Source organism: Trichosurus vulpecula, chromosome 9, assembly GCF_011100635.1.
Source record: "Trichosurus vulpecula isolate mTriVul1 chromosome 9, mTriVul1.pri, whole genome shotgun sequence".
In the NCBI taxonomy this organism is placed as follows: domain Eukaryota; kingdom Metazoa; phylum Chordata; class Mammalia; order Diprotodontia; family Phalangeridae; genus Trichosurus; species Trichosurus vulpecula.
In genome coordinates, this window is record NC_050581.1 from 154,068,744 (window position 1) to 154,096,492 (window position 27,749).

Here is a 27,749-nt window from a genome sequence, read left to right on the forward strand (position 1 = left end):
GGACCTGATGATCTCAAGGTCCTCACCAATTCTATGATCTTATGACTATAAGGCCAATTTCTAACCTACAACTTTGAGAGGCACAAACTCAACCCGCTCTCACCTGTCTGCTGCCATACTACCCACCATGGTGATGGCACCAATAATCCCAATTAGTTTGTATTTGAATACAGTACTGGAAAGCTGCTTTCGAATCACCAGGTACATATCATCCTACAAAGGATACAGAAAAATAAGGAAAAAAGTTGTTAGTTATCCTTAATAAGCTATTAACATGTTTTCCAACCAGTCTATAAGTGAATACGGAAAACTAAAGTTACTTCTTCGTTTATATGTAGAGGCATCAGGGACATGTATATAAACCCAAACATATGATTTTTCTAAAGAAAATTATCTATCAGCCTATTTCATGTTCCTGGAATCTGTGTTGCTAGAATTAATAGAAAGGCTCATGTGGCATGATGGAATCTGCAGCATCCAGGACAAGACCTAAGGAAAGAATATTGGAATTCCCACCTTATGGTATTCATCTTTGTAGTTTTTTCTTGACCCTAAATTCATGTTTTCCATATGTTGTTTCTTCAAATTCCCCAGGTTTCACAAAGCATTTTGAGGAGTTCCAGGAAAGAAAAGAAAGCATGGGCATGGGCACCACACTGACTTTTGCTTCTTGTATTACTTCCAGCTCCTCTCTCAACATTACAACTCTTATATAGGTCCTATATGATGAGCAACGTAGAAAGGTTCCTTATTCCTAAAGGCTTCAAAATCACTGCTCTAAATAAATATACAAGAAGATTTGTCTGCTTGTTTGTTGGGATCTGTCTATGTAAAAACAAGAAGTATTAATAAAATTTTAAAAATTAAATTAAAAAAAACAACAACCTAAAAGAACCTAAGTGAGAAAGCCTCATGCCAGGAAAAAAGACAGGAATGGGTACCCTCTGACTGGGCACTACACAGGTTGTCCTTAGCTTTAAGAGACATGCCTTCAGAGAAATACTTAAGAAAATATAAGGTGTAAAATCTTTTGAGGAAATCCTATTCAGTATTCTACAAAGAGCAGTACTGAAAAACACTTTAGCAGAAATACAATGAAGCTGTTTGTTACTGAAAGTTAAATTCCACAGCAACTTTCATATAAATGCATGAACGGATCCCAGGAATTTTGGATTCCAATACAATCTGCTCATCCACTTCAACATTTATTAACAAATATATCTCAAATACATATGAGGTGGCAAACATAAAGCACCAGGGGAGGTGCTAGTGAGGATACAAAGAAGAATATAAGATTATAGTCTGTCCTCACCAAGCTGACACGCAGAAGGGAAGAGAAAACAGAACAAATAATTTTAAAAGGCAGAACTAGAAGCATTCAAATACAGTTAGACAAAGGCCTATGGGAGTTGAAAGAAAAAGTTGCTTCTGGCTAGGAGAAAAAGGATCAAGAAAGTCGTCATGGCAGGGATTTGTATTTGAGCTTAGCCTTGAAGAACAGGCAAGAGTCCAGTGGATGGAGGCTGGGGGAAGAGTATCCATGGTGGAGAAGACCATGAAAAATACACAGAGGTGAGAAACAGAAGAACACACTCAAGGATCTGAGCTGTACAAGTTATCTGGAGCAAAGAGTATATAAACTGAAACAATGGAAGAAAAGTAAGACTGGAAACAAAGGTTGGACCAAAACATAGAAGTGTCTAAATGCCAAGGGGAAGAGCTTGGACTTAATTTGGTAAGTAATGAAGAGTCACAGAAAAGCATTTAAGCTGGGTGAGGGGTGACATGATCAAGCTGTATTTTAGGAAAATTAATTCAATCTCATTAGCTAAGCAGGGATAGCCCTGGCTAGTTCTTGGATGACAGACAGCTTCCGTGCCAGGCATGGCAAATATATGACCCTGAGTTACCAAAGGTTAAGCCAGGGAAGTACTTCTGACAGGATCTACCATACTGGAAAGGTTTTACATAAAGTCATGGCGACAGACTGTCTACTTTTTGATGATCAGCCTAGCTAAGTATAAGAAACTCACCCTCACTAAGCTAGCTATTTGGTGATTAATTCTTTGGCCATTGTAACCCTTGAGAAAGAAAAATACAAAATGGCCCCCAGCCCTATGTGGCCCCCTTCTGTTTCTGCAGCAGTGGTGGCAAAGTGGCAGAAAAGGGGCAGTGGGTACTAAAAATCAAACATATTTGTCTATAAGCACTGATTTAACTGTTGGTACATTAAATTTAAGAGCTTTTCTTGTCTAGGGACCAATGATCCTCATCAGTTCACATGAGTTTAATGATCTTTAAGCTGATGATCTTAGACCTACATATCCAGCTCTCACCTCTCTCCTGAGATCAAGTCAAGCAACTGCTTATTGGCCTGTTTTGAGCTCAAAGTCCCATCTATGAGCCATCCACACAAAGACAATAGTTAACCCCATGGAAGTCAATGAGGAGACAGGGAGAAGGAGAGACAAAGGAGGAGGGGAGAGGAAGAGAGAGAGAGAGAAAGAGAGAGAGAGAGAAAGAGAGAGAGAGAGAGAGAGAGAGAGATAGAGAGAGAGAGAGAGAGAGAGAGAGAGAGAGAGAGAGAGAGAGAAAGATAACGAGAATGAACACAGAGAAGGAGAAGAGGGCTCAGCTTAAAACTTTGGGGAACACTCACATTCAGAAGAGTGACAGGGATAATCAACCAGCAAATGAGATTGAGGAATGGTAAGAAAGGTAAGAGGAGAACCAGGAGAGAGTAGTGTCATGAAAACCCAGAAAGGAAAGTGGACAACGGTGTCTAATGTAGCAGATAGGTTGAGAAAGGATGAGGACCAAGAAAAGTACATCAGATTTGGCAATTAAGAGATCATTGCTAACTTTGGAGAGAGTATTTTTAGTTGAATAGGGCTGGAAGTTAGATTCCAAAGGGCTAAGGAGTGCTTGAGAGAAAGGAAGTAGAGACAGTATGTATAGACAGCTTTTTCAAAGAATTTGGCCGAAAAATGGAGGAGAGATAATGATGACAGCTTCCTTCCACCATGGTGGTTCTTACCTGAATGTGGCCGCTGTTTTCATGTCCCTTGCTAAATGCCAGTGTACTAAGAACATGGAACAGTTTTCGTATCTGAGAAGGAGTCAAATTATCTAGATAATCCAGAATGCCCTGTGAAGGAGACAAACCATGGTAATCAGACCATGAGATGCAGGGACTGACACTTTCTAGAGACCAAGGTAGATTAGCTGCCCAGAGTACAGTAGAAAACTCCTGGATTTGGAGTCAGACCCAGATTCTTCTTCTAGCTCTGTTACTACCTGCTCGTCCTTGGGCACATCACATCCACTCTGAGCTTCAGTTTGCTCATCTGTGAAAGGAAGGAATTGGACTATATCGTCTTGAAATCTCATCGGTCAATGGTTAGATACACATGTATATGTACATACATATGTGTGTGCATGCACATAATGCACAGGTTCATAAGACAGTGCAATAAGCTCCAGTTTTAACAGGTGATGTTACAGATTTCATCTGTGAGTGAGGACTTAACCGGAGACCTCAGGTTATTCATTTATCACTTCAATAACCAAGAGGAAAAACCATTGACTCTCATAGCGAATCAAGCCCAGCCTCTAACCCTTTTCCCCACCAGCTCAGCTCACAGTTCCGGCTTCCTCTCCTGTTGCTTCATGGATGTGCTCTACCTCCCCAAGAAGATCAGGGATCATAGCACAAGAGGTGGAAGGAAACTTTATGACCTGACCAAGGTTACACAGGTAGTAAGTGGCAGCTGGCACTCGAACTCAGATCTTGAGGCTCCAAATCCAGAGCTCTTTCTACACACGGCATTGCCTCCCCTAGTCATAATCACTTAGCCCTGCTATTTAATAGCTGTGTCACTATGGTCTGCACACAGGAGGAGGCAGTAAAACATGCACTTAAGTGAACAGATACATCCTGTCAAAGAGGCCCAGGGCTGAGGAATATTCCAGGACTGAGGAGAGAGAAAAGCACCTTGACAAAGACAGCGTATAGTCTCACAGCAGACAGATTGAGAACCACCAGCTCTGAGAGCACCTCTAGAGCGATATCTACTTCAGCATCATTCCCGCTGCAGACGTGGGTCACTAAAGCGCCAATCACTTCCTGCCAGGAGAAAAGAAATGAAGAAAAGGTGAAACAAAAAAATACAGTACAGCGGTCTTGTGCCCATCTCTTCTCCTACCCTCCAGCAGACTGTGCCTAGCATGTCTCAGTGCTAGCCACATTCCCTTGAGGATTATACAGATATAAGTGTGCTCATACCCACCACATATCTTGACTCACTCCCTTCACTTTTAACTAGACATGAGACTGTGGGCACATTGCTTCCCTCTCTCTACTTCAGTTTTTTTCTCTGTAAAATGAGGAGGCCCAACTCAGTGAGCTTGAGGGATCCTTCCCACTGCTAAAATCCCCTGTTCTACATTTCTGGTGAGAAGCCTTGTGATCTGGTGGACGGTGTACTGGCCTTGGAGGCAGGATGACATGGGTTCTGGTGCCACCCCTGACACAGCCTGTTTCTGTGTGATCCTGAACAACTCATTTAACCTCTCACTACTCTGGAAATTCTTCAAGTTTCTATGTCACATCAGAGAGAAGGTACCAACACTGTTGTTAGTAGAAGCTCCTCACCAGGTACACTGTGTACTAATGACAATCACAGATACGTTCCAAATTTTTTCATATGTTTATATGTGCGCGAGTGTTTATGTTTCTATCTCTATTTGTTTATTCATACACACATTAAGTTAGCTCTTCTGATTTCGTCATGGAGCCTCAGTTCTATCTCCTTGGAATCCATGCCCTTTCCCTTTTCTAATCCAGGTGTGGCTAGAGGCGATGAATGCTGAATTCACGGTAAGCAAGATTGTACAGCACTCTTAAAAGCTCATGAAGAGGAGGTGACAAGTACATTTAGGCAATCAGCTAAAGTATGGATTTTACTAGGCTGTCATCTGTAGTAATTCCTTACACAGCACAAGTTAAAATTGTATTCCAGCAAATGTAATTGAAGACAACAATGCTGCAGAGATAGCCTTCCTCAGTTCTGAAGATCTTTCTCAATCTAAGTGCTCTAAATCCCTCCTATAGCAGACTCCTGGTATTTTTTGTTTTGTTTTGTTTTACTTCCCTCTCACCTCTGTATTTAGACTGATTAAATGCTAAAGTTGGAGGAGTCCTTATCAGTCTCCAAGCCCAACACCTAGCTAGGTTGTACAGACCTGAGCTCAAATCCTGCCTTCAGAAACTTACTAGTTGTGTGAACCCTGGGAAAATCACTTAAGTGCTCTGGGGCAAATTTAGTAAGCAGTAGCTAGGTGGTGTAAAGGATAGAGTGCTTGACTTGGAGTAAGAAAACATGAATTTGAATCCTGTCCCAGACACTTACTAGCAAGTCACTTAACCCCTCTTATGCTCAGTTTCCTTATCTGTAGAGTGAGGAGATTAGACTTGATGGCTTCTGAGGACACTGTCAGCTCTAACTCTATGATATTGTGATCCTATAATTCTCATTTTACAGGTAAGAAAACTGAGGCCCAGAAAAATGGAGTGTCTTGCCTCCGTCACACAAGAAATGAGTCACAGAGCTCATGGGCACTAGGAGTCTCCTGACTCTTGGGCCGATGACCTTTCCACCCTACACAGTATGATTTGCCCAGCACCATTTTCATAATCTCTCCCCAAAGAGCTACAGTTGCTACCACTTTCACTTCATGGCTCATGTTCAGGGAAAGGAATCTTGGAAGGAGTTTCTTATCCTGAGATCCATGAACTTAAAAATTGATAACTATATTTTAATATAATTGGTTTCCTTTGTAATATTATGCATTTAAGACTATTATTCTGAGAAGGGGTCCAGGGGCCCAGATCACAAAAAGGTGAAGAACCCTGTTCTTGGAGCTCATGCTCAATCTGCTGACACACTCTTATGTTTTCTTCAAGAAAACAGTTCCAGGATCAATAGATAACTAGATTATTTATAATTAACTTATGAAACTATGCCTCTCTCCTTATCACACTGAAATCTAAAATTATTTAATGATCCCTGCTACATGGAGCCCAATTAAAAACAACAACCACCACACTTCAGTTCAGAAATTAACTGATGGTTGTCATTACAGCCAAGCCAAGAAATGCTACAACAAAACTAATCAACTCAAATGCTAAGTCTGAATCTTAATTTTTCCAAATAGCAAAAAAAAAAAAAAAAAAAAGAAACAAGTTATCCATTTAGAACTCTATCGCTTCCCCATCCCCCCAACCTGTGTTCCAGAATACCTGTTGATAATATGTGTCAAATGACATAAAGGCATATTTGTAAAGAAGGCTGCCAAAGGAGATCACACTCTGGTCTGTGGAGTGCAGCAAACTCTGAGCCAGTGACAAAATGGATGGAAAAACATCTCTGAGAACCTGAAAGAAAGACAGTCAATGGGATAGGGAAAAGACATTCAACTTTTTGGACCTGAAAAATTGTTAATGCAATGCTTCAAGGTTTACAAAGTGATTTAATATAAACTATCCAGTTTGATGGCTACAATAACCCTGTGAGGTAGATTAAGTATTAGTAACATTATCCTCTTTACAGATGAAACTGAAAGAGACCGAATGGCCTGTCCAAAAGTAGAAAGCGAGAAGTGGGTGGGTTGGGGCTCAATTCTGACTGACTCAAAGCTAGTACAATTTCCTTGACATCAAACTGCTTAATTTGCCATTTCTGGGCCTTTCTCCTCACCTCTCCTCTGGACCCCAGACACCACCTGTTCTTTATCAGAAGGGACCCCACCATTAGGAGGCTAAATTCTGCTTGAAGGTTTAAAGTGAAACCAAGTGGTCTGAGGTAACAAACTTTATAAAGCTGCTTTAGCCTGAAAAGGACCAGGGGAGGACTGCTGACTTTCTTCCAAGACTGGGGAGCTAGATGGACATTGGTGGATACCTACCTCACAGGGTTGTTGTAAGCAAACTTTAAAGCACTATGTAAATGTGATTTATTGCTATACCATTTAAATAAACAACTTCTGAGTCAAGCTTCAACATTTTTATCAAAAAACATTTACTAAATATCCAAAAGGATATGATATATAGGCAAGATACAAAAAAAACTTAACAGAAAGTTCCCTGGCCCTCTGAGAGTTTATAACCTACGACAGAACAGTATAGTGACAAGAAAGGGGAGGGAAAACAAATGCAAGCATAGATTAGTGCAAAATGATAAGGCTGAACTAAAACATTCCTGCAGCCAAAAAAGCCTGGAAGGCTCAATTCAATAGCCTAGTCAGAATTTCTAGGAAGTTACACTGTTAATTTCATTCTCAAGGCTGGGAAAACACTCATCAATACTTAGAAAATGCAGTAAATATTTAATGCTGGAGAGATCCTGAAAAGATAGGCACACCTGCACATTATTTTTACTATAAATGAATCTCAACTATTCTCAAAAACAAATTGGAATAATGGTTTAAAAATAATTAAAATGTCCATACTCTTTGACCCAGCAATGCCACTGCTAGGCATATACCCCAAAGAGGCCAAAGAAAGAAAGTTCTCATTTACACCAAAATACACAGCATTCTTTTTTGTGGAAACAAAAAAATAGAAACTGGATTTTGTGGTACAATACAATGGAATACTACAGGGCCATATGAAATTATCAAAATGATGAATTCAGAGAAGTACCAATCAACAAGCATTTATTAAGCACCTACTATGTTCCAGGTACTGTGTTAGGTGTGAGGGATACAAAGATAGAAATAAAACAGTCACTGAAAGGAGTTTACATTATACCTGAACAGATAGGTCCATATAAAAGTACATTCTGGTGGGTTAGGGAGGAGCACTAGCACCTGTGGGAGATCAGGAGAGGCTTCCTGTAGAAAGTAGTGATGGAGCTGAATCCTGAAGGAAGGGATTCTAGAAAACAGAGTGGAGGATGCAGGGCCCTCCAAACATGGGGGAAGGCCAGTGCAAAGCCGTGGAGATGAAAGAACTGTAAGAAAGCCAGTTTGGGTAGAAAACAAAGTGCAGAAAGGCAGGGTGGAGGCTGGTTAGTTGGCTGAGCTGCTCTTTCTTCTTTTACTCTTTTTCAGAAGGGAAGGCTCCCTGGACAGGGGCAAAGGGAGGAAGAGATTCAGAAATGAAGGCGACATAAAAACCAAAGCAATCCACAGAAGTAAGATCTTTTACAATGCCAGGCTGTGGCTTTTGTATTTTATCCTAGAGGTAACAGGGAACTATTCTATGCTTCTGAATAGAGATGTGGCACAATCGGATTGGTGTTTTAGGAATAGTAGCAATTTGGTGGCTGTTTGGAGAAGATTAGGAAAAGGAGATTAGGGGCAGAGAGATCAGTCAAGAGGCTCTTGCAATAATCCAGATGAGAAATGATGGGATCCTGAACTAGGGTAGAAGCTGAGTAAAAAGGTGGGCACAGATGCAAGAAATGTCATGACAGAAGAAATTCAACTAGACTGGCACCTGATTGGATGTGGGTGGGGTGAGAGAGAAGGAAGGGAGAGTCAAGGATGATTCCAGGGTCGTGAACCTAGGTCACAGGAAGGATGATGATACCATCAACAGAAAGAGATAAGTTTATGACCATTCTTGAGAGCAATTTGGAACTCTGCCCAAAGGACTATAAAACTGTGCATACCTTGATCCAGCAATAGCACTGCTAGGTCTACATCCCAAAGAGATCATAAAAAAGGGAAAAGGACCCACATGTAACAAAAATATTTACAGCAGCTCTCTCTATGGTGGCAAAGAATTGGAAATTGAGGGGATGCCCATCAATTGGGGAATGGCTGAACAAGTTGTGGCATATGAATGCAAAGCAATACCAATGATGACCAGACAGACTTCAGAAAAACCTGGAAAGACACATATGAACTGATGCTGAGTGAAATGAGCAGAACTAGGAGAACACTGTGCAATGACTGGCTTTGATACACTCAGCTCTTCTCAGCAATGCAAGGATCTAAGACAACTCCAACAGGCTTATGACAGAAAATGCTGTATACATCCAGAGAAAGAACTATGGAGTCAGAATGCAGATCGAAGCATACTATTCGCTCTCTCTTTTTTGTCGTTGTTTCTTCTTTCTCATGGTTTTTCCCATTGGTTCTAATTCTTCTTTACAACATGACTAATGTGAAAATGTTTAATATGAATGTATAACACAGAGCCTATATCAGATTGCATGCCCTTTTGGGGTGAGGAAGGGGGAGAAAATTTAGAGCTCAAAATCTTATGGAAGTGAAGGCTGAAAACTAAAAATAAATAAATAAATAAATAAATAAATAAATGAATGAATGAATGAATGAATAAATAAATAAATAACTAAATGTGTTTAAAAAAAGAAATAGACAAGTTTACAGGGATGGGTTAGGGAGAAAAATATCCTATTTCGGATATACTGAGTCTGACTTGCCTATAACAAGATTTACAGGTAGAAATGTCTAGTAGACAGCGACAAGCGCATTGATGTTCAAGAGAAAGACTGAGATTGGGCATATAGATTAGGAGTCTATATAGAGAGATAATGAACCCAAGGAGTTGATGAGATTACCACAGAAATACAGAGTAGAATAGAAGAGGACCCAGGACAAAGCCTCAAGGGATACCTCCACTTTTAGTGTACAAAAAAAAGAATAGTGATTCAGCAAAATGGTCCAACAACCAAGGAGAACAGTGTTACATAAGCCAAAGAAGGCAAGAATTTCCAGGAAAAAAAGGGGTGGTCCATAGGACAAAAGCCGCAAGGCTGTCAAACAGAATAAAACCTGAAAAAGGGCAGATTAAGCAGATAAAGATCGTATGCAGAAGAGGATGGTTTCAGTTAAGAGGTGGAATCAGAAGGCAGACTGTGACTGAAATGTGAGGGAGATGAGAGGAAGCAGAAGTAATGAGTGCAGACAACTTTTTCTAGGAATTTGGCTGGGAAAAGAAGAGATATAGGACCATGCATTAGCTATTACTCTAAGCGTCTGAGCTGAGGAGGGATTGATAGGATGCACCTGTCAATATCACGGCCAGGAGTTTGAACTAGAATGACCTCCAAAGTCCAACTTCCAAGGTCTTTGAAACTTACCGAAGCATACGTGCAGAACGTGCTCTGAAGCAGCTGCTCAGGGATGCTTCCGGACTGGACCTTGTTTCTCAGCACCTTCTCGATGCACTTCTTGCTCTGAGTGTTTACACTATAGATGATCAGAAGCATCAGCAGGTCAAGAACCTTCCACAAGGAAAATGACAATGAGATGAACCAAGTGAAAAAGCCCAACCAAACAGCTAAGCCTGAAGTAAGCCCAAAGAGCCACTCAAGGGACACCTTGAAGAGCCAGCAGAGGAGACAAAGTGGTCCCACAAATGGCAAGAGAGGTAGAATGGAGTTCTGGTTCTCTGGGAGGAGTCAGGATTTCCAGAACCAGAGCAGGACTGGGTCCAGTCCAACAGACTTTCTGGCAGTGGATGGAAATTTTAATTCTGCCTTGTCAGATGTCTGTTACTAGTGAAATAAAGAATGGAGAGCACGGGATGGGGGGTGGGGGTAGTGGAGTGCAATGTGTGAGAATGAATCTTAGTTAAATAGGCAATTCCTCCATTTTCCACTTTCTTACCAATGAAGACTGGGTCTTAAGAGCGCAATAGGAAGATTCATTTAGAATTTACAATTTTTCTTTTTTGGTCAGTCAAGGTCCATTATAATTACAATGAACAAAAGAATGGAGGCACACCATCTGAGAAGTTCCCCCCCAGATGACCTGACATCACCAATAAAGGTATCTAGAGTCACTATAGAATGAACACAAACCCCGATGAATGACTATGTTTCTAAGAAAGGCTCAACCCCCAAATGCATATGATTAGGGAATTATGGTACATAAAGGTCACCTTGTGGTCAGACACAGAATCAATGTTTTCAATTGCCTAGAGAGAGAACAGAAACAAAAGGATATTTAGAAGTAGGATGTAGCACCTTATTTTATTTCAACGTTCCCTCAAAAACAGAGCTGACAGGTCTAGATGGCACCTTGTATTGTTATTTACTTCTCTAAGTACAGGTCCTCTCTCCTCAACTAGATTATAAAGGGTGCTAGACCACAACTAGGAGACCCAAGTTCAAATCAAGACTCCAAACCTTGCTAGTGGAGTGACTCTAGGTAAGTCACTAAGCCTGTTGCCACACCCATATAATGGTGATAATAATAATACATAATTTACCTCATAGTATTAAGTGAATGAAATACTTTGTAGATCCTAAGGATCCCTATCAATGTGAATCATCACTATAGTGAGCTACTTCAAGTCTCTTTAGGACAGGGGACTTTTTTGTATGCCTAGAGCCTAACACAGCGACCAAAACCCAGTAGGTATGCACTAATTGTCTACCAATGATAAAATGAAACTTAACACATAGAAAATAGCCTTTTTTCCTGAGCTTTTCTTTTTACTCACTTTTCCAACCACAAGAAGTTAACTGTTCATCCAGTCATTAAATCTTTAAGTTATATTTCTTTTTATAATACTTCTTTCTTAGGACTATAGAAAGCCACTACCAAATCTCACCACTTCTTTCAAAACATTTATAAAATCAGTGCCATTTTCCAGTTATACTTTTTTCACCTTATTATCAACTTCCAGCCTACATGTGGCCTTATAGAAATCTTTGGAAGGTGGAAACACACTTAAGTGTGATGATTAATAAGAAGTTAATTTCTCTGGTAATTTCCTTCTAAATTAATAAAACCACTAACCTTCACATAAACAGAGGGATCAGTTTGTCCGGATCTCACCCATGTGCTCTTACAACAGTCATCACTTAACTGCAGAATACCTGACTAAGGTGAGCAGGGAAGGTGGTAGCAGAATCCAAAAGGCTCACTTGCCTTTATGGGGATCCAACCCATAATGACATGGCCTAAACAATGGAGCTAACCAACCACAAAGGTCTCGTTAGAGGACTGGGCAATTACCTTAATCCATGCTTCTGAAATGGCCCTCTCATATCGGACAGCTGACTTGATCACATCAAAGAGGAGAGAAACACAGTCCTGATTGCTGTTCTCTTGATTTCCAGAACTATAAGCAGAGAAATAAAACCATGTCCATCTATGTCCATGAACCAGAAGCGTCCCTCTCTATCAAGGTTCAGCTAGGCTGCTTTCTGGAGACTGCCCAGCTAAGTGCTCTGCCCTTCAAACATCACTCCGGACACTGACTTCTTGGATGACCACAAGAGAAGCTTTGTTGCTTGGGTAGAAAACCAAAGAGACCAGGAGAAAGATGTGTCAAGGACTACTATACCTCACATGACCTTTATTTTTCAGCTTGCTTTGGGAAGTTTGCAGCTGAGGTGGCAAAATACAGTATTCTAGATCCAACTTTTTCCGAAGTTCAGAAATCACCTGCAGAAAGCAAAGGATTCCTAGTGTGTTCTAATCATTTACAATGGATAACCTCAAACCACTAAAATGACATTGACTTAAGTTTTAAATGAGATACCAACTTTTTAAAGATAAAAGATTGATAATAATGAGGTGATATAACCTTCAAAATGCTAAGTGTTTGACATTTTGTAAGAAGAGAGCAAATATGATCTCATGAGAATGAATATGACCAGCAGTGCCATTCTGTACTCCCAGGTGCTACCTTGACTCACTAATTAGTCTGGAGATGGGGGTTGGGGGTAGGAAACAGGGGACAGAGGATGGGGATATGGGGGACAACAAATTCATGGAAAAATAAGCCATTTTTTTCCTAGTTCTTTGAGTATGAGTAAAAACTACTTTATGACTCTAAGTTTCTCTTCCATTTCAGAATAGAAACTCCCTCAAGATTGAACTGGAATCGATATACGTTGCTGTGTTTAGCACCATTCTAGGTAGCTGGTGAGTAAAAAATACCAATGTACCTCTAATGCATCTGTCACTGTGACTGCATGAAGAATGAACTTGATTATCACAGGTAAATTGTCCAGTGTCACAGCTGACAGTTTAGCCATCACTAAGTGGCGCACCTAAAAGGGAAAGCAAGACCACTTTAGTCTCTTAAATTTAATACTCAGACCTATCAAACTGTGAAAAAAAAAAGAAAACTTTCTCAGTGCCTCGCTTTCCCCATATGTAAAGTGGGGAGGAAAACACCTGACTCTTAACTGAAATCTCAAAGAAACTGAATGCTAAAAAGGTAATTACTAAAGACACATAATACATATAATGCTATTATTATCTTCTCAGATTTTGGAGCCTGAATTTTCCATAGTCAGAAGAAAGAGGTGGGGAGGGAATGCATGGGAATCCATTCTTTCTATGTACAGTATTACATAAAGTTCAGGCTTTTAGAATTTACTACAATAACAACATCAAAACCCATCTCTCTCTGCCCTAATCTGAGTATCTAACAAAATGGACCATTACTCTGCTGCAGCTTAATTTACAGCCCATCTTGAAATCAATTTTCTATTTGCCTCACCTGTCCTAAAAAAGAGTAACAAGGTAAGGTACTTTCAAAATGCAATTTTCACTACAATGACTTTCTTAAAAAGCATTGTTCCTTGAAAAACTGGCAGAGAGCTGGCTCTCAATTCTTCCTCCCCTACCTTAGAGAGAAGCTTTGGATCAAGGCGGAGGCTAGAAAGCACATCCAGGATTGGGACCGTTAGTGTTGTATTCTTCGTCAAAAGGTCACTGTGCGCAAGTAAGAATTACATAAGAAATTAACAGAGAAGTAAGTGAATGCAAACTTAGGAAAATCTCTTCTTTAGAATGTGGGTTCAGATCACATTCAGTTTCACTGTTATGGTGGACATGGTAAAAAGCATCTTTTTTCTTTTTCAAAGGGTTGAATTAGTAAGCCACACAGGTATGCAAGATGACTATGAAAACCCCACTCTAGAACAATGTGGAAAATATCCTGGTGGATGAGAAGATGCTGACTCCTCTTCAAGGGAAAAGAGGGAGCCACTGCCACAATATCTCCTCTGCTCTTACCAAGGACTTAAACTGACAAAGTAAAATCTTGCTTTTAAAGCAAGTAAAGAGGAAAATGTCCTCCTCTCCCATCAATCCACATTCTTTCCTAAAAAAAAAAAATCTAGAGAGGCAATGGTGTGTAAATAGAACTGGTGTCACGGTAAGGAAGACTCAGTTCCAATCTATGTATTTTAGGCCAAGTATACCCTCGCCTCCTATGAAAGCTTAAGATTTGGAGAGATTCAGTTAACAAGACAGAAGGTGTTTGGTTTTTTTTTTAAAGCACACAAACTAAACCTCCTTTACCAAATACCAACAAACCTTTAGTCAGGGGATACATTAACAACAGGCACAGCTCTCCAAGTCCCTGCCCAAAGGGACATGTGTACACAAGCTGATAATGGCACTAGTGTACGTGGGAATAAAAAAAGTTCACCAGGTCCAAAGAGCCACACTTCCTTGATACTAATTTATACAACAATATGGACTGGACCTGATTGGTACCTTCTCTGCAACTTAAAATTCTCAGAGTGGCCTAGAGCAGTGAGGTGCTTAGTGACTTGCCCAGGGTCACACAGCCAAGTATGTCTCAGAAGGAGGATGTGAACCCTGGTCCTCTTGGCTTCAAAGATGAGTCTCTTTACATCACGCCACTCTGCCTCTCTTGACAGCTGGTTTATATAGGAGTCACCAAAAATGGGACCTTACTGCACTTAGTTTATCTGCATTCTGGGTCTCTAAGTAATGGCTGTAAATCATTAATAACCAGGCTATGTAGCCTGGATGGTCCCAAGGCCTGGTCAGAATGAGCCCATTCTGGCTATGTGACCCTGGCCAAGTCCCTCAACCTCTCAGTATCCTGACATCTCTCTAGATTGAAGAACAGTTGCCAGTCTGCATTAGTAAACAGAATTTCCCCATCAGGAATTCCTATACAAATGAAATCCTAAGTCCAAAGTTTTACATACCCCATGAAGTCTGCCTCTGCCTAGCTCTTTAGTAGCTTCTTGTTCATCTCTCAAATTTCAGTTTTCCGGCTACCTGCACATCTCCGTTTCTGCCACTTCTCTGTGCAGAATACAGTATGTATAGTACTTCTCCACTAGCATGTAATCTCCTTGAGGACAAGGCACACACTTTCTCCTTTTTTAAAGAACAACTCCCTGAAGAATACTAAAGACTTTGTACAAGGTGGATGTAAACACTGTGGGTGAAAGAACATGGACACTTTCTTCTTTGTCCACAATGTGCAAAGCAATGGTTTCAAAAGGTAATCAGTCCTAAGAGGAATCAGATCAGGTCAGTGGAGAAGCCCTGCTGGGCTCCAGATTCCATTTCCTCTAAAGTAGCGATGTTTTCCCCTGGAGAGCTGGCACAAGCCCTGTACTATGGTGGTGGGGTGAGGTGGGGGGAGGGCGGGCGGTGAGGGGCGTTGCTGCAAAGCTTCCTCTCCTCACACTGCCCACAGCCTAGCCCTGCCCTTCTCCAGGAGCAGCACATTTCAGACTTCCCATGAACATCTAGGCCTGCTAAAGACTTCTTGTTTCCTAAGAGAACACAGAAATAATTCTAAGAAGCTGTGGGGGTCCCAGAGGGTTGGAGAACCCTAGAGACTCTGGCAGCCTCCACGAACAGAGGATCTGAGTCCAGAGTGGGTGGGGAGCAGTATCACAAAGAATATTCCTCAGTGGTGGAAAACTCAGATTCATGTAAGGCAATAAGGATGTACAATAATAGAGACTCTTGGCAAGTACATCTAGATTTGGACACAACTACTTTTCCATCAAAATAGTACCCGATCAGTAGAAAATGACATCCAAATGCCTTTTTCCTCTATATCAAACTGCAGCAGGGTGCTGTTACCCATCTGTCTCCATCTGTCCAGAGTTTGTCAACACTGTCACTCAATCTGTGAGCATGGAGTTCTTTTTATGTTGTTATTTTATGTATTATATGTACACATCATTTTACCTATTACAAATGTGTTATTTTATTTATAATATACAGGCATACACATACATTTGTATACATACACATACTATAGCTGTATCATGTATATATTTATATAGTATGCTGCATGCATGTATAACACATATACATACACCTATGTACATACATCTATAGGTGCTAAATAAAATTTTTTTTGAGCATGGAATTTTTTAACCACAAATTGAAGGAAATGGGAGTACTATGAATGGAGTAAAACCCTACTGATGCACCTGGAAGAAGGAATCCTCCCCTTTAGGTTAGGAGAATTGTCACTTGAGTATGCTTTTCCTTCATCACAAGTCCACTACAACCTTTTAGAAACCTGGCTGATATGTTTAGAGGACACGTTAATGAGGCCAAGCTCTTTGGTCTCATCTGCTGCAGGCTAGGCCCTAATGCCAAACAACTGCACTCACAAAAGCAATGACTCTGGAGGGAAAGGACCAGGCCTCTAGTCCCACCTCTGCTTCTTGATGCTCACATGGCTTTGGCTAGTTCACTTAACCTGCCTGGGGCCTCAATTTCCACATCAGTCCAAGTACAAGTTTGGAATCAATGGCCTCTGAGGCCCCTGCCAGGTTTAGATCTATGCACATCACTGGGAAAATAAGCCAAAACACATTCATAGCCCAATGATGGGCCAGCAACATCTTAATGGAAAAAAGATGACCCTCTCTTTTCAACCAAAATGACAAAACCCAGTCCTAGGACAAGATCCTGCTGAAGGCATTCTCTAACCATATTTTGTACCTCAGCTCCCCAGCCACATCACCATGTTGAGAGTCTCCAATTATCTCAGGCAAACTGGTTATGAGGTCATGCTGCAGGGTCACAGGTGCAATACTGATCAGCTGCATAATCTTGGTTGTAAGGTCCTAGGAAGTTTAAAAAAAAACAAACCAGCAAATTGTGAGAAAAGCCACCAGAGAAAGGCTTTCCATCCCCATCTGTGAGACATGGCATAAAACTGATATTCTGCTCTTAATCATGCAGAATTAATCCCAAAGACTGTTCCGGTGTAACTAGGCAAAACTTCGGGTAAAGCTCTTCCTGAACTTAAAGGCTGTGGGGGGAAGAGAAGGGAAGTGAGATGGTTGGAAGGATTAGGAGAAAGAAAGAAATGAAATGCCTCAAATGAACCTCCTCTATGAACCCTCCCTCTATTCCTTTAGCTGAATGTGCATTCTCCATCTTCAGAAATCCTCTAAGCCGCTCTGTTTAACCCTTTGGGGGGCATTTCTCACATTCAGTTTTGTGTTATGGTATTTATATTTGTATTATAGTTATTCCTGTCTGTCTTATCTCTATGTAAGATTCTTAAGGACAAAGACAATGTCTTATTCATTTTGTAGCACACTGAGCACCTAGATCCTCCTTTGCCCATCACTGGCTCTCATATATGTTAAATATTTTATCCCAAAGTATGTATTTCTTTTTTTAAAAATTAAGATTTTTTATTTTCAGTTTACAACACTCAGTTCCGCATGATTTTGAGTTCCAGATTTTCTTCCCCCCACCTCCCTCCCCAAGAAGGCAAGGAATCCAATATATCTTCTACATATAACTTTGCATTGAACTTATTTACACAATAGTCAAGTTGTAAAGAAGAATTACGACCAATGGAATGAATCATGAGAAAGAAGAAACAAAACCAAAAAAAAACAAAAACAAAAGAGGAAAAAAAAGAGAGCAGTTTGCCTCAATCTGCATCCAGTCTCCATAGTTCTTTCTCTGGATGTAGATAGCTCTCTCCATCATGAGTCCTCTGGAGTTGTCTTTGAATCTTGTATTGCTGAGAAGAGCAAAGTCTATCAGGGTTAGTCATCACAGAATCCATATATCTGTGGTTGTATATAATGTTCTCCTAGTTCTGCTCCCCTCACTCAGCACTATATCATGTAGCTTTCTCCAGGTTATTATGAAGTCCTTATCTTCCCCATTTCTTATAGCACAATAGTATCCATTACATTCATATACCACATCTTGTTCAGCCATTCCACAATTGATGGGCATCCCCTCGATTTCCAATTCTTTGCTACTACGAAAAGAGCCTCTATAAATATTTTTGTACACACGGGTCCTTTTCCCATTTGTGTGATCTCTTTAGGATACAGCCCTAGAAGTGGTATTGCTGGGTCAAAGGGTATGAACCTTTTTAGAGCCCTTTGGGCACAGTTTCAAATTGCTCTCCAGAATGTCTGGATCAGTTCACAACTCCACAAGCAATATAAGTGTTCCAATTTCCCCACATCCTCTCTGGCATTTATCATTTTCCTGTTTTGTCATTTTAGCCAATCTGACAGGACTGAGATGTGGTACCTAGGAGTTGTTTTGGTTTGCATTTCTCTGATCAGTAGTGATTTCGAGCATTTTTTCATATGCCTATGGATATCTTTAATTTCTTCCTCTGAAAACTGCCTGTTCATATCCTTTGACCATTTCTCAATTGGGCAATGACTAGTACTCCTACAAATTTGGCTCAGTTCCCTTTATATTTTAGAACTGAGGCCTTTATCAGAGACACTGGTTGTAAAGATTGTCTCCCAACTTTCTGCTTCCCTCCTAATCTTTGTTGCATTGGCTTTTTTTATACAAAAACTTTTCAATTAAATATAATCAAAATTATCTATTTTGCATTTTGTAATGCTCTCTATCTCTTGTTGTGTCATGAATTCTTTACTTTCCCATAAATCTGATAGGTAAACTATTCCTTACTCTCCCAAATTGCTTATAGTATCAGCCTTTATTCCTAAATCATGAACCCATTTTGACTTTATTTTGGTATATGGTGTAAGATATTGGTCTATGCCCAGTTTCTGCTCTACCATTTTCCAATTTTCCCAGCAGTTTTTGTGAAATAGTGAATCCTTAGCCCAGAAGCTGGATTCTTTGGGTTTATCAAAGAATAGATTGCTACAGTTGTTGACTACTGCGTCTTGTATACCTATCCTATTCCACTGATCCATGACTCTGTTTCTTAGCCAGTACCAAGTAGTTTTGATGACTGCTGCTTTATAGTACAGTTTAATATCTGGTATGGCTAGAGCACCTTCCCCATCATTTCTTTTCATTAATTCCCTAGATATTCTAGACCTCTTGTTCTTCCAGATGAATTTTGTTATTATTTTATCTAGCTCTGTAAAATAGTTTTTTTGTAGTTAGATTGGTATGGCGCAAAGTATGTATTTCTTGCCCTGACTTTTCCATTTTTGCCTGTATTTTAAGCCACCCTTCCCTTTTCCTGGACCACCAGGCAGAAGAGGCTAACCACCGAGATGTTGCTCCTGTCTCATATCCCCAGCCCACATTTCCATTACCCATGGGCCAGTAGGATACACTTTCAGTAAAACCTGAATACTGGATCCCACAATCAAAGGTAGCCCCTCCAATGGACCTAAATATCTTGAGCTATCACTTATAGGACTGGGTTACGAGACATCACCATCCTCAGACTTCTGGGGACCACACCCTTGCCTGTCTCAGACAAGCGGACAACCCTTCCATCTGGCCCTGACCACTACTTAAATGGCTCAGCTATAGCTCCCCCATACCTAGCATGACTGGTAAACAATGCCACTGGTCCCAGATCTCTAAGACAAGCCTCCAGCAGTCTGGGATCCCTAGGCCTCAGTGTCACAACTCAGACCACCTGTCTACAATAACATTTACCGAATCCCTACCCAAAGGCCACTCAACCATAGGTGAACCTGCATCACACTTGAATAACCCATAAGCTGTGTTCCTGTCAGACTGGGTTAAATAACCCCATCTCAAGGCATTATCTGGGCCTCAAACTTCTATATCACTTCAACCGATACCTGGCTAATGGGCCACACACAGTTACCTAGACCTGACCTCCAGGCTAAAGCTATGCCATACCCCAATGCCCAGGATAGGACTCTGTTTATTCATTCATTCAATATACCTTTAAACACCTACTATGTACCAGATATGAGAGATACAAAAAGAAAAACAAGATAGGCCCCATTCTCAAGGAGCTTACGTTCAGTTCAGGGTAGGTGAATATAGGAATAACTTACACAAAGATAAGTAAACACACATAAAAAACAATAAAATAAAAAAAGACTACGCTACCATAGTTGGGTAGGCTTCTATGTACCTTATTAAAGCACTTAAACATTGCCTATTTATAACTGAAAATATAACAAGTAAAAAGATGATAGTCTACATTTTCCTGCTATGAAAATGATAAATATGCAGTATATGAGGAAATATGGAAAGAACTACAGGATGTCATTCCATTTTTTGGCTTTCATTTATATTTTATTACATTCTCAAGATTAAAAATTCTTTGCATATTTGTTAGATTGTTTTTGTTGTTAAGTTTACTTTTCAAATTTCTATCCCTTAGGTAATAAAATCTAATTACTACATTCTAACAAAAATTATTTTGGATAAATTGTAAAAAGTTAAGCAACACCATCACTCTCAATGATCATTTCTCAGTAAACTGTACTACACGGGAAAAAGGAATTGATAAAAAAAAAATGTAGCTAAAGGGGAAGAGGGAGGAGCCAGGATGGCAGCTAGAAAGCAGGGACTTGCTTAAGCTCTCCCCCAAATTCCTCCAAACACCTGTAAAAAATGGCTCTGAACAAATTCTAGAGCTATGGAACCCATGAAATAGCAGAGGGAAGCAGGTCTCCAGCCCAGGACAGCCTGGATACACTGGGAAGGGTCTATCACACAGTGTTGGGAGTGGAGCGCAGCCCAGCCCAGCGTGGGCCGCGCCAGGACAGACCAGACCGGGAGTCGACAGGAGCAGGCCTTAGAGCCATGAATCATTGAGCTGTGGTAGTTACCAGACTTCTCAACCCACAAACCCAAAGACCACGGAGCAGGTTAGTGGGTAAACTGCTAGACTGGGTTAGAGAGCAGTCTGGCCATCAGCCCCGGGGGTGGCGGAGGTGGTGCAGTGGTGAAGCTCCAGCATTAGCTGCTTCCGGAGTCCCTGGCTCACACAGTGGGAGGAATCAAGCGGAAGACCAGAGTGGGAGTGAAGGGCTTGTTTTGCCCTGCTCAGATCTGGGTTGCAATCCTGGTTGGCGGTTCTTGGGGGAGGAGGAACGCTGCTGTGGCAGAGCTTGAGGTGACAGTGGAGTAGAAATAGCTCTGAAAACAGCAGCACGGCCCCTAAAGCTTGGGACAAAGCACTCTCTACTCTACAAGCAGTTATACCCTGACAAAAAGTTCAGAGTTCAAGTAGTTGGCTAGGAACATGGCCAGGCAGAAAAAAAGGGTGCAGACTCAGACTCAGACTCAGACCCAAGAATCTTTTTTTGGTGACAAAACATATAGCCAAAAGAAGTCAACAAAGTCAAAGGGCCTACATCAAAAGCCTCCAAGAAAAATATGAATTAGTCTCCGGCCATGGAAGAGCTCAAAAAGGATTTGGAAAATCAAGTAAGAGAAGTAGAGGAAAAATTGGGAAGAGAAATGTGAGTGATGAGAGAAAACCATGAAAAACAAGTCAACAACTTGCAAAAGGGGACCCAAAAAAATACTGAAGAAAATAACACCTTAAAAAATAGATTAACTCAAATGGCAAAAGAGCTCCAAAAAGTCAATGAGGAGAAGAATGCCTTGAGAGGCAGAATTAGCTAAATGGAAAAAGAGGTCCAAAAGACCACTGAAGAAAATACCACCTTAAAAATTAGACTGGAGCAAGTGGAAGCTAGTGACTTTATGAGAAATCAAGATATAAAACAAAACCAAAGGAATGAAAAAATGAAAGACAATGTGAAATATCTCATTGGAAAAACCACTGACCTGGAAAATAGATCCAGGAAAGATAATTTAAAAATTATTGGACTACCTGAAAGTCATGATCAAAAAAAGAGCCTTCACATCATCTTTCAAGAAATTATCAAGGAATACTGCCCTGATATTCTAGAGCCAGAGGGTAAAATAGAAATTGAAAGAATCCACCAATCGCCTCTTGAAAAAGATCCCCAAAAGAAAACTCCTAGGAATATTGTCACTAAATTCCAGAGTTCACAGATCAAGGAGAAAATACTGTAAGCAGCCAGAAAGAAACAATTTGAGTATTGTGGAAACATAATCAGAATAACACAAGATCTAGCAGCTTCTACATTAAGGGATCAAAGGGCTTGGAATGTGATATTCTGGAGGTCAATGGAACTAGGATTAAAACCAAGAATCACCTACCCAGCAAAACTGAGTATCATGCTCCAAGGCAAAATATTGACTTTCAATAAAATAGAGGACTTTCAAGCTTTCTCAGGGAAAAGACCAGAACTGAATAGAAAATTTGACTTTCAAATATAAGAATCAAGAGAAGCATGAAAAGGTAAACAAGAAAGAAAAATCATAAAGGACTTACTAAAGTTGAACTGTTTTGTTTACATTCTTACATGGAAAAATGATGTGTGTAATTCATGAGACCTTTTTCAGTATTAGGGTAGTTGAAGGGAATATATATATATATATATAGACAGAGGGCACAGGGTAAGTTGAATAGGAAGGGGCGATGTCTAAAAAATTAAAATCAAATTAGGGATGAGAGAGGAATATATTGAGAGAGGAAGAAAGGGAGAAATAGGATGGGGTAAATTATCTTACATAAAAGTGGCAAGAAAAAGCAGTTCTGTTGGAAGGGAAGGGGGGCAGGTGAGGGGGAATGAGTGAATCATGCTCGCATTGGATTTGACCTGAGGAGGGAATAACACACACACTCAATCAGGTATCTTACCCCACAGGAAAGTCAGGGGAAGGGGATAAAAAAGGGGGAGATGATAGAAGGGAGGGCAGATAGGGGAGGAGGTAATAAAAAGCAAACACTTTTGAAAAGGGACAGGGTCAAGGGAGAAAATTGAATAAAGGGGGACAGGATAGGATGGAGGCAAATATAATTAGTGTTTCACAACATGAGTATTGTGGAAGTGTTTTACATAATGATACATGTGTGGCCTATGTTGAATTGCTTGCCTTCTTAGGGAGGGTGGGTGGGAAGGGAAGAGGGGAGAGAATTTGGAACTCAAAGTTTTAAAAGCAGATGCTCAAAAAAAAGTTGTTTTTGCATGTAACTGAGAAATAAGATATACAGGGAATAGGGCACAGAAATCTATCCTGCCCTACAAGAAAGTAAGGGGAAAGAGGATGGGGGGAGTGGGGTGACAGAAGGGAGGGCTGACTGGGGAACAGGACAATCAGAATATAGGCCGTCTTGGAGTGGGGGGAGGGTTGAAACGGGGAGAAAATTTGTAACTCAAAACCTTGTGGAAATCAATGTTGAAAACTAAAATATTAAATAATAAAATAATTGTTAAGAGAAAAAAAAAAACTAATAACCTGGAAAGAACTACACGATATGATGTTGAGTGAGAGGAGCAGAACCAGAACATTGTACACAACCACAGACATACTGATTCTGTGATGACTAACTTTGATAGACTTGGCTCTTCTCATCAATACAAAGTTCAAAGACAGTCCCAAAGGTCTCATGATGAAAAGAGCTTTATACATCCAGATAAAGAACTATGGAGTATGAAGGAAACTATTTGCTCTCCCTCTTTTTTTTCTATACATATTTTTTTGATTCTGATTCTTCTTTCTCATGATTCACTCCATCGATCATGGCTCTTCTTTACAACTTGATTATTGTGTAAATATGTTTAATGAAAAGGTATATGCAGAACATATATCAGATTCCTGCAGTCTTGGGGGGAGGGGAAGAAAATTTGGAACTCAAAAACCTGTGGAACTGAGTATTGTAAACTAAAAATAAAAAAAATTAAATATAAGAAAAATAATAAAGGGGAAAAAAACCAGGCAAATTACAAAGTTTTTGGACATGGTCAATATGGGAATTTGTCTGATTTAACTATGCATATTTGTTACAAGAGTTTTGGTTTTCTTTCTTGTCCCTTTCCCCCTCCCTCCCCACCCCCACTTAAGAGAAGAGAGATGGGAAGGAGAGAAAAAATACTTGTCAATTAGAAAAAAGATTTTAATTTTTAAAAGTCTATCCTTACATATAGTTGGAAAATAAATCAAAAAGGCCATAAGGCATACCTTGCCATCAATAATCCTGTCAAGCCATTTCAACTGATTGATAATAAGCCGAGGCATGTTGAGTCCATCATTATTAATGCTGAAATGTTAGAACAGGGGAAACACAAGGAGTTTTAGCCCTTTTTATATATATAGCAAATCCTAATGTCATACAGAAGTTTTCTTTCTACTAAGTATGACTTTCAGGAAAGTTGGAGCCATTTCAAAGAAAGCTTCCTTGAGGAGACTCCATTTCAGATCACATTGGGTTTCTCTGTACATCTGCCACTTACCTCTCATAAAGAAATTCTGGCAACTTTTCAAATAAGATTCTGATAATGGCAGGCTGTAAAAAATATATATAGGTAAAAAGTCAGCCTACTCCAAAATATTAAGAGAAAACCTATAGTGACCAATGTCACCAATGTTCCCCAACAAGCCCAGGAAAGCCCATGTTAAACCATCAGAGAAGCTCTTACTATATATCTCAGTTTACAAGAAAGATATCTAGCTTTAAAACAAAAACTGCAAGAATCTGTAACTTGTCCTAATGACCAGCAAAGCACCATGAATAACTAGATACTCGATGAAGATTTAGTAGTAACAGTGCTAACTGCAAATTCAGTAAATGGAATATTTAAAACAGTCATTGAGTAATAACAAGAAGTTTAACTAAGGACCAAAAAGGTATCTGAAAGGGTTGTCAGTCAAGAGGAGGAGGAATTATCCTTGTCCTGCTCAGCTCTGGATAGCAGAACAAGGACTGAGGGAAGGAAGATGCAAAGGGCAGATTTAGGTGTGATATAAAGAAAGCTTCCTAATGACTGACACTCTAGCTGGGAAGGACCACCTCACAACTAGTGAGATCCCACTTGGCCAGAAGTGTTGGAGGAGGGGCCAATTGACCCCTGGTTGGGTGTACCATAGAGCAGATTCATGTTCAAGCACGACCTCTGAGGATCTTCGAACTCTGAGATTCTCCACTGAAGAACTACACTGACTAAATCATACTCAGGGCTTCCAATGGAATGAAAAAAGTTAAGGGTAAGGGAAGAAGACAAAACAAACTGGAAAAGAGGAGAGTTGGCAGAGAAGTACGAGGCCCAAAGGTGAGAAACTGAGAGGTTAGGGAGATGAGGACAACAAGGACTTGGGAACAGAGAGGTCTATTGGATGAAACAGAGCAGTTGTATGGCCTAGAAACTCACCCAATGGAATTAGATCCAGTTAAGCAGCAGCACAGCTCTGAGTGGTGCTGGGGGCACATGGCACTAAATGCACCTTCAATCAACTTTGAAAACAAGGTCAGCTGAGGTTGGGAGACAGCCATGACACTAGGGGCCCCGGCATACTGCAAGGCCAGCAGGGATAGGAGAATGGTATGTGGAGAAGCACTATCTGGTAGCTTCCTATTTTGATTGTTCTTACTAACTAGGTGTGAAGTTTGATTGTTTCTATACTGCTGAAGGACTTCATATATTATCAGCAATCTCCAAATTTGCCTTCTGTCTATTACTTCTGTCTTTGCACAAGGCCATAGAACAGTTGGACATGCCAACATGACCACTGCATTCATCTCTTGACAGTACTTGAATCATTTACACCAACTACAGCCCTTTTAATATTTTTATTTGGGGGAAAAAAGTCAAAATCTCACCTGTAAATTGTCAATCCCCAGCAGTAGTTTAATGAGGCTCTTATAGTAAGGAGTGACCGTGCTGTAAAAGAGAAACACAGACTCCACTCTAAAGGATGAGCAATGAAAAGATGGCCCTTAACCAAGAAAGCAGTTGATATGTTGTGACACACTGGTTTACTGAAAGAAGTCTAGAAAAACTCTGGCTCTTAACACTCACAGTCATCACCTAGAAGCTGAACTATGGGGGGGTGGGGTGTGGGGGGAATGCAACATGATGAAATATCAGGAAATTCTACCCCAAAGAGATACTGCACCCTAGTCATACCTCACCTATACTAGATACACTTCCCTTTCCACACCTTGTTTCCTCTTCTTGTAGTCGTTCACAAGACAAGAGGCAGTTCCTGAAACAGTCTCGATCTTCTATGTATGACTCCAGGCCACTGATAAATTCCTCCACGGCCTTCAGGAAAAGAGGAAAAAGGAATAAGACGTTTGAAAGCAAGGGTTCTTAACCTGGGGTTCATAAAATTGTGCTGTTTTCTTTTTTTAATTTTGATAACTGAATTTCTTGGTTGTTTGGGGGGAGGGGTGCAACTGGGGTTAAGTGACTTGCCCAAGGTCACACAGCTACTAAGTGTCTGAGGCCAGATTGAACTCCGGTCCTCGTGACTTCAGGACCAGTGCTCTATCCACTGTGACATCTAGGTGCCCCAGATAATTGTGTTTCAATATAAGTGGTTTTCTTTGTAAGACCATGGGCTTACAGACCACTTATATATACATATACATACACATACACATATATATGTATGTATATGTATATAGATAGATATAGATATAGATCTATGGAGAGGGAGGGGGGGGGGAGAGAGAGAGAGAGAGTGAATGCTAAAGGGGTCCATTACACAAGAAAAGTCAAGAACACCTGATTTAGAGTTTTCTTGTCAGTGGCAAAATATGTCTCTAACCTATCTCAACTCTATAATGGTCTTATTCAGACTGTTGTTTCTTTAGTATAAAGCATTGCTGGTAAAAACAGAAAAGCCAGGGCAAGAAATACATACTTTGGGATAAGAAGGGTGTTTCCTCAAGGCTTGAGAGAGCTTCCTTTGGAAAATTACTTGATCCACAGCTATAGAATAAGAAATAAAAAGTTGGCATCAGATACAATGACCAAATTAAATTTCAAGCAGATTGTCTTTAATACAGATTATTATTTCAAGTTCTATAACCCTCCCCAATGCCATTAATTTTCATAAGGTCCCCTGTTTCTAGCCTGAATGGGCCAATAGAAAGTCTTTTAGCTTAACATCAGCACCAAAACCATCCAAGCTCTTAAGAATACAAAAATGGGCTTTGCCAGAAGATTAACAAATGCTCAAGAAACATATGTATGTAAAAATATCTTTCCCACCAAAGTTTTAACGCTACAAAGCAACATCAGGATCTTCCATTTCAATGGGATTCCTCTTTCTCCAACAATGGTGCAGGAGTGGGGAACCTGTGGCCTCAGGGCCACATGTGGCCCTCTAGGGCTCCTTAATAAAAGGATTTATTCTGTGAAGTTCAAATTTAGTCAAAGGGATGCATTTGAGGACCTAGAGGGCCACACGTGGCCTCAAGGCCACAGGTTCCTCACTCCTGGGTTAAACAATCTATGACCTTGAGCGCTCCAAGTATTACCCTTTATGCTGTTATGAACTTAACAAATATAAACTATGAACTTCTTCATGAGACAGGTGACCCATTGGACAGAGTGGTGGACTTGAAGTCAGGAGGTTAAGCCTTGCCTCAGTCACTTGCTATGTGACCTAGGCAAATCACTTAACCTCTCAGTCTCAGTTTCCTCCTCTGTAAAATAGGGACAGTAATAACGTCTTATTCACAAGGTTATTGTGAGGATCAGATGAGGTATGTAAAGAGCTCTGCACATTTTAAAGTACTATATAAATGCTACCTATTATATTTCCTTAGGAAAACAAAAAAAAAAAGATTGTGACACTTCAAATCTATTATATACAGCTAATTTTAGAAGTATATATATCACATTTAAAAAGGCATATCCAACATTGCCCTTATCTGTGTCCCC

At 40.3% G+C, this 27,749-nt stretch overlaps 1 protein-coding gene across 1 annotated transcript in view; it reads right to left on the minus strand.

The window, feature by feature from the left end:
• The window catches only part of FANCD2 (FA complementation group D2), a 65,667-nt gene that overhangs the window by 35,865 nt on the left and 2,053 nt on the right, over positions 1–27,749 (minus strand). Inside the window, exons 3-18 of the mRNA XM_036738167.1 lie at positions 26,725–26,792; positions 26,017–26,120; positions 25,676–25,736; positions 24,312–24,364; positions 24,040–24,118; positions 16,735–16,859; positions 13,623–13,710; positions 12,936–13,040; positions 12,329–12,429; positions 11,998–12,103; positions 10,916–10,951; positions 10,113–10,256; positions 6,302–6,436; positions 3,995–4,126; positions 3,038–3,148; positions 104–213 (exon numbers count right to left, since the gene is read on the minus strand). Of these exons, the coding sequence (XP_036594062.1) occupies positions 104–213; positions 3,038–3,148; positions 3,995–4,126; positions 6,302–6,436; positions 10,113–10,256; positions 10,916–10,951; positions 11,998–12,103; positions 12,329–12,429; positions 12,936–13,040; positions 13,623–13,710; positions 16,735–16,859; positions 24,040–24,118; positions 24,312–24,364; positions 25,676–25,736; positions 26,017–26,120; positions 26,725–26,792 (1,558 nt within the window). The remainder of the gene's footprint in view (positions 1–103; positions 214–3,037; positions 3,149–3,994; positions 4,127–6,301; positions 6,437–10,112; positions 10,257–10,915; positions 10,952–11,997; positions 12,104–12,328; positions 12,430–12,935; positions 13,041–13,622; positions 13,711–16,734; positions 16,860–24,039; positions 24,119–24,311; positions 24,365–25,675; positions 25,737–26,016; positions 26,121–26,724; positions 26,793–27,749) is intronic.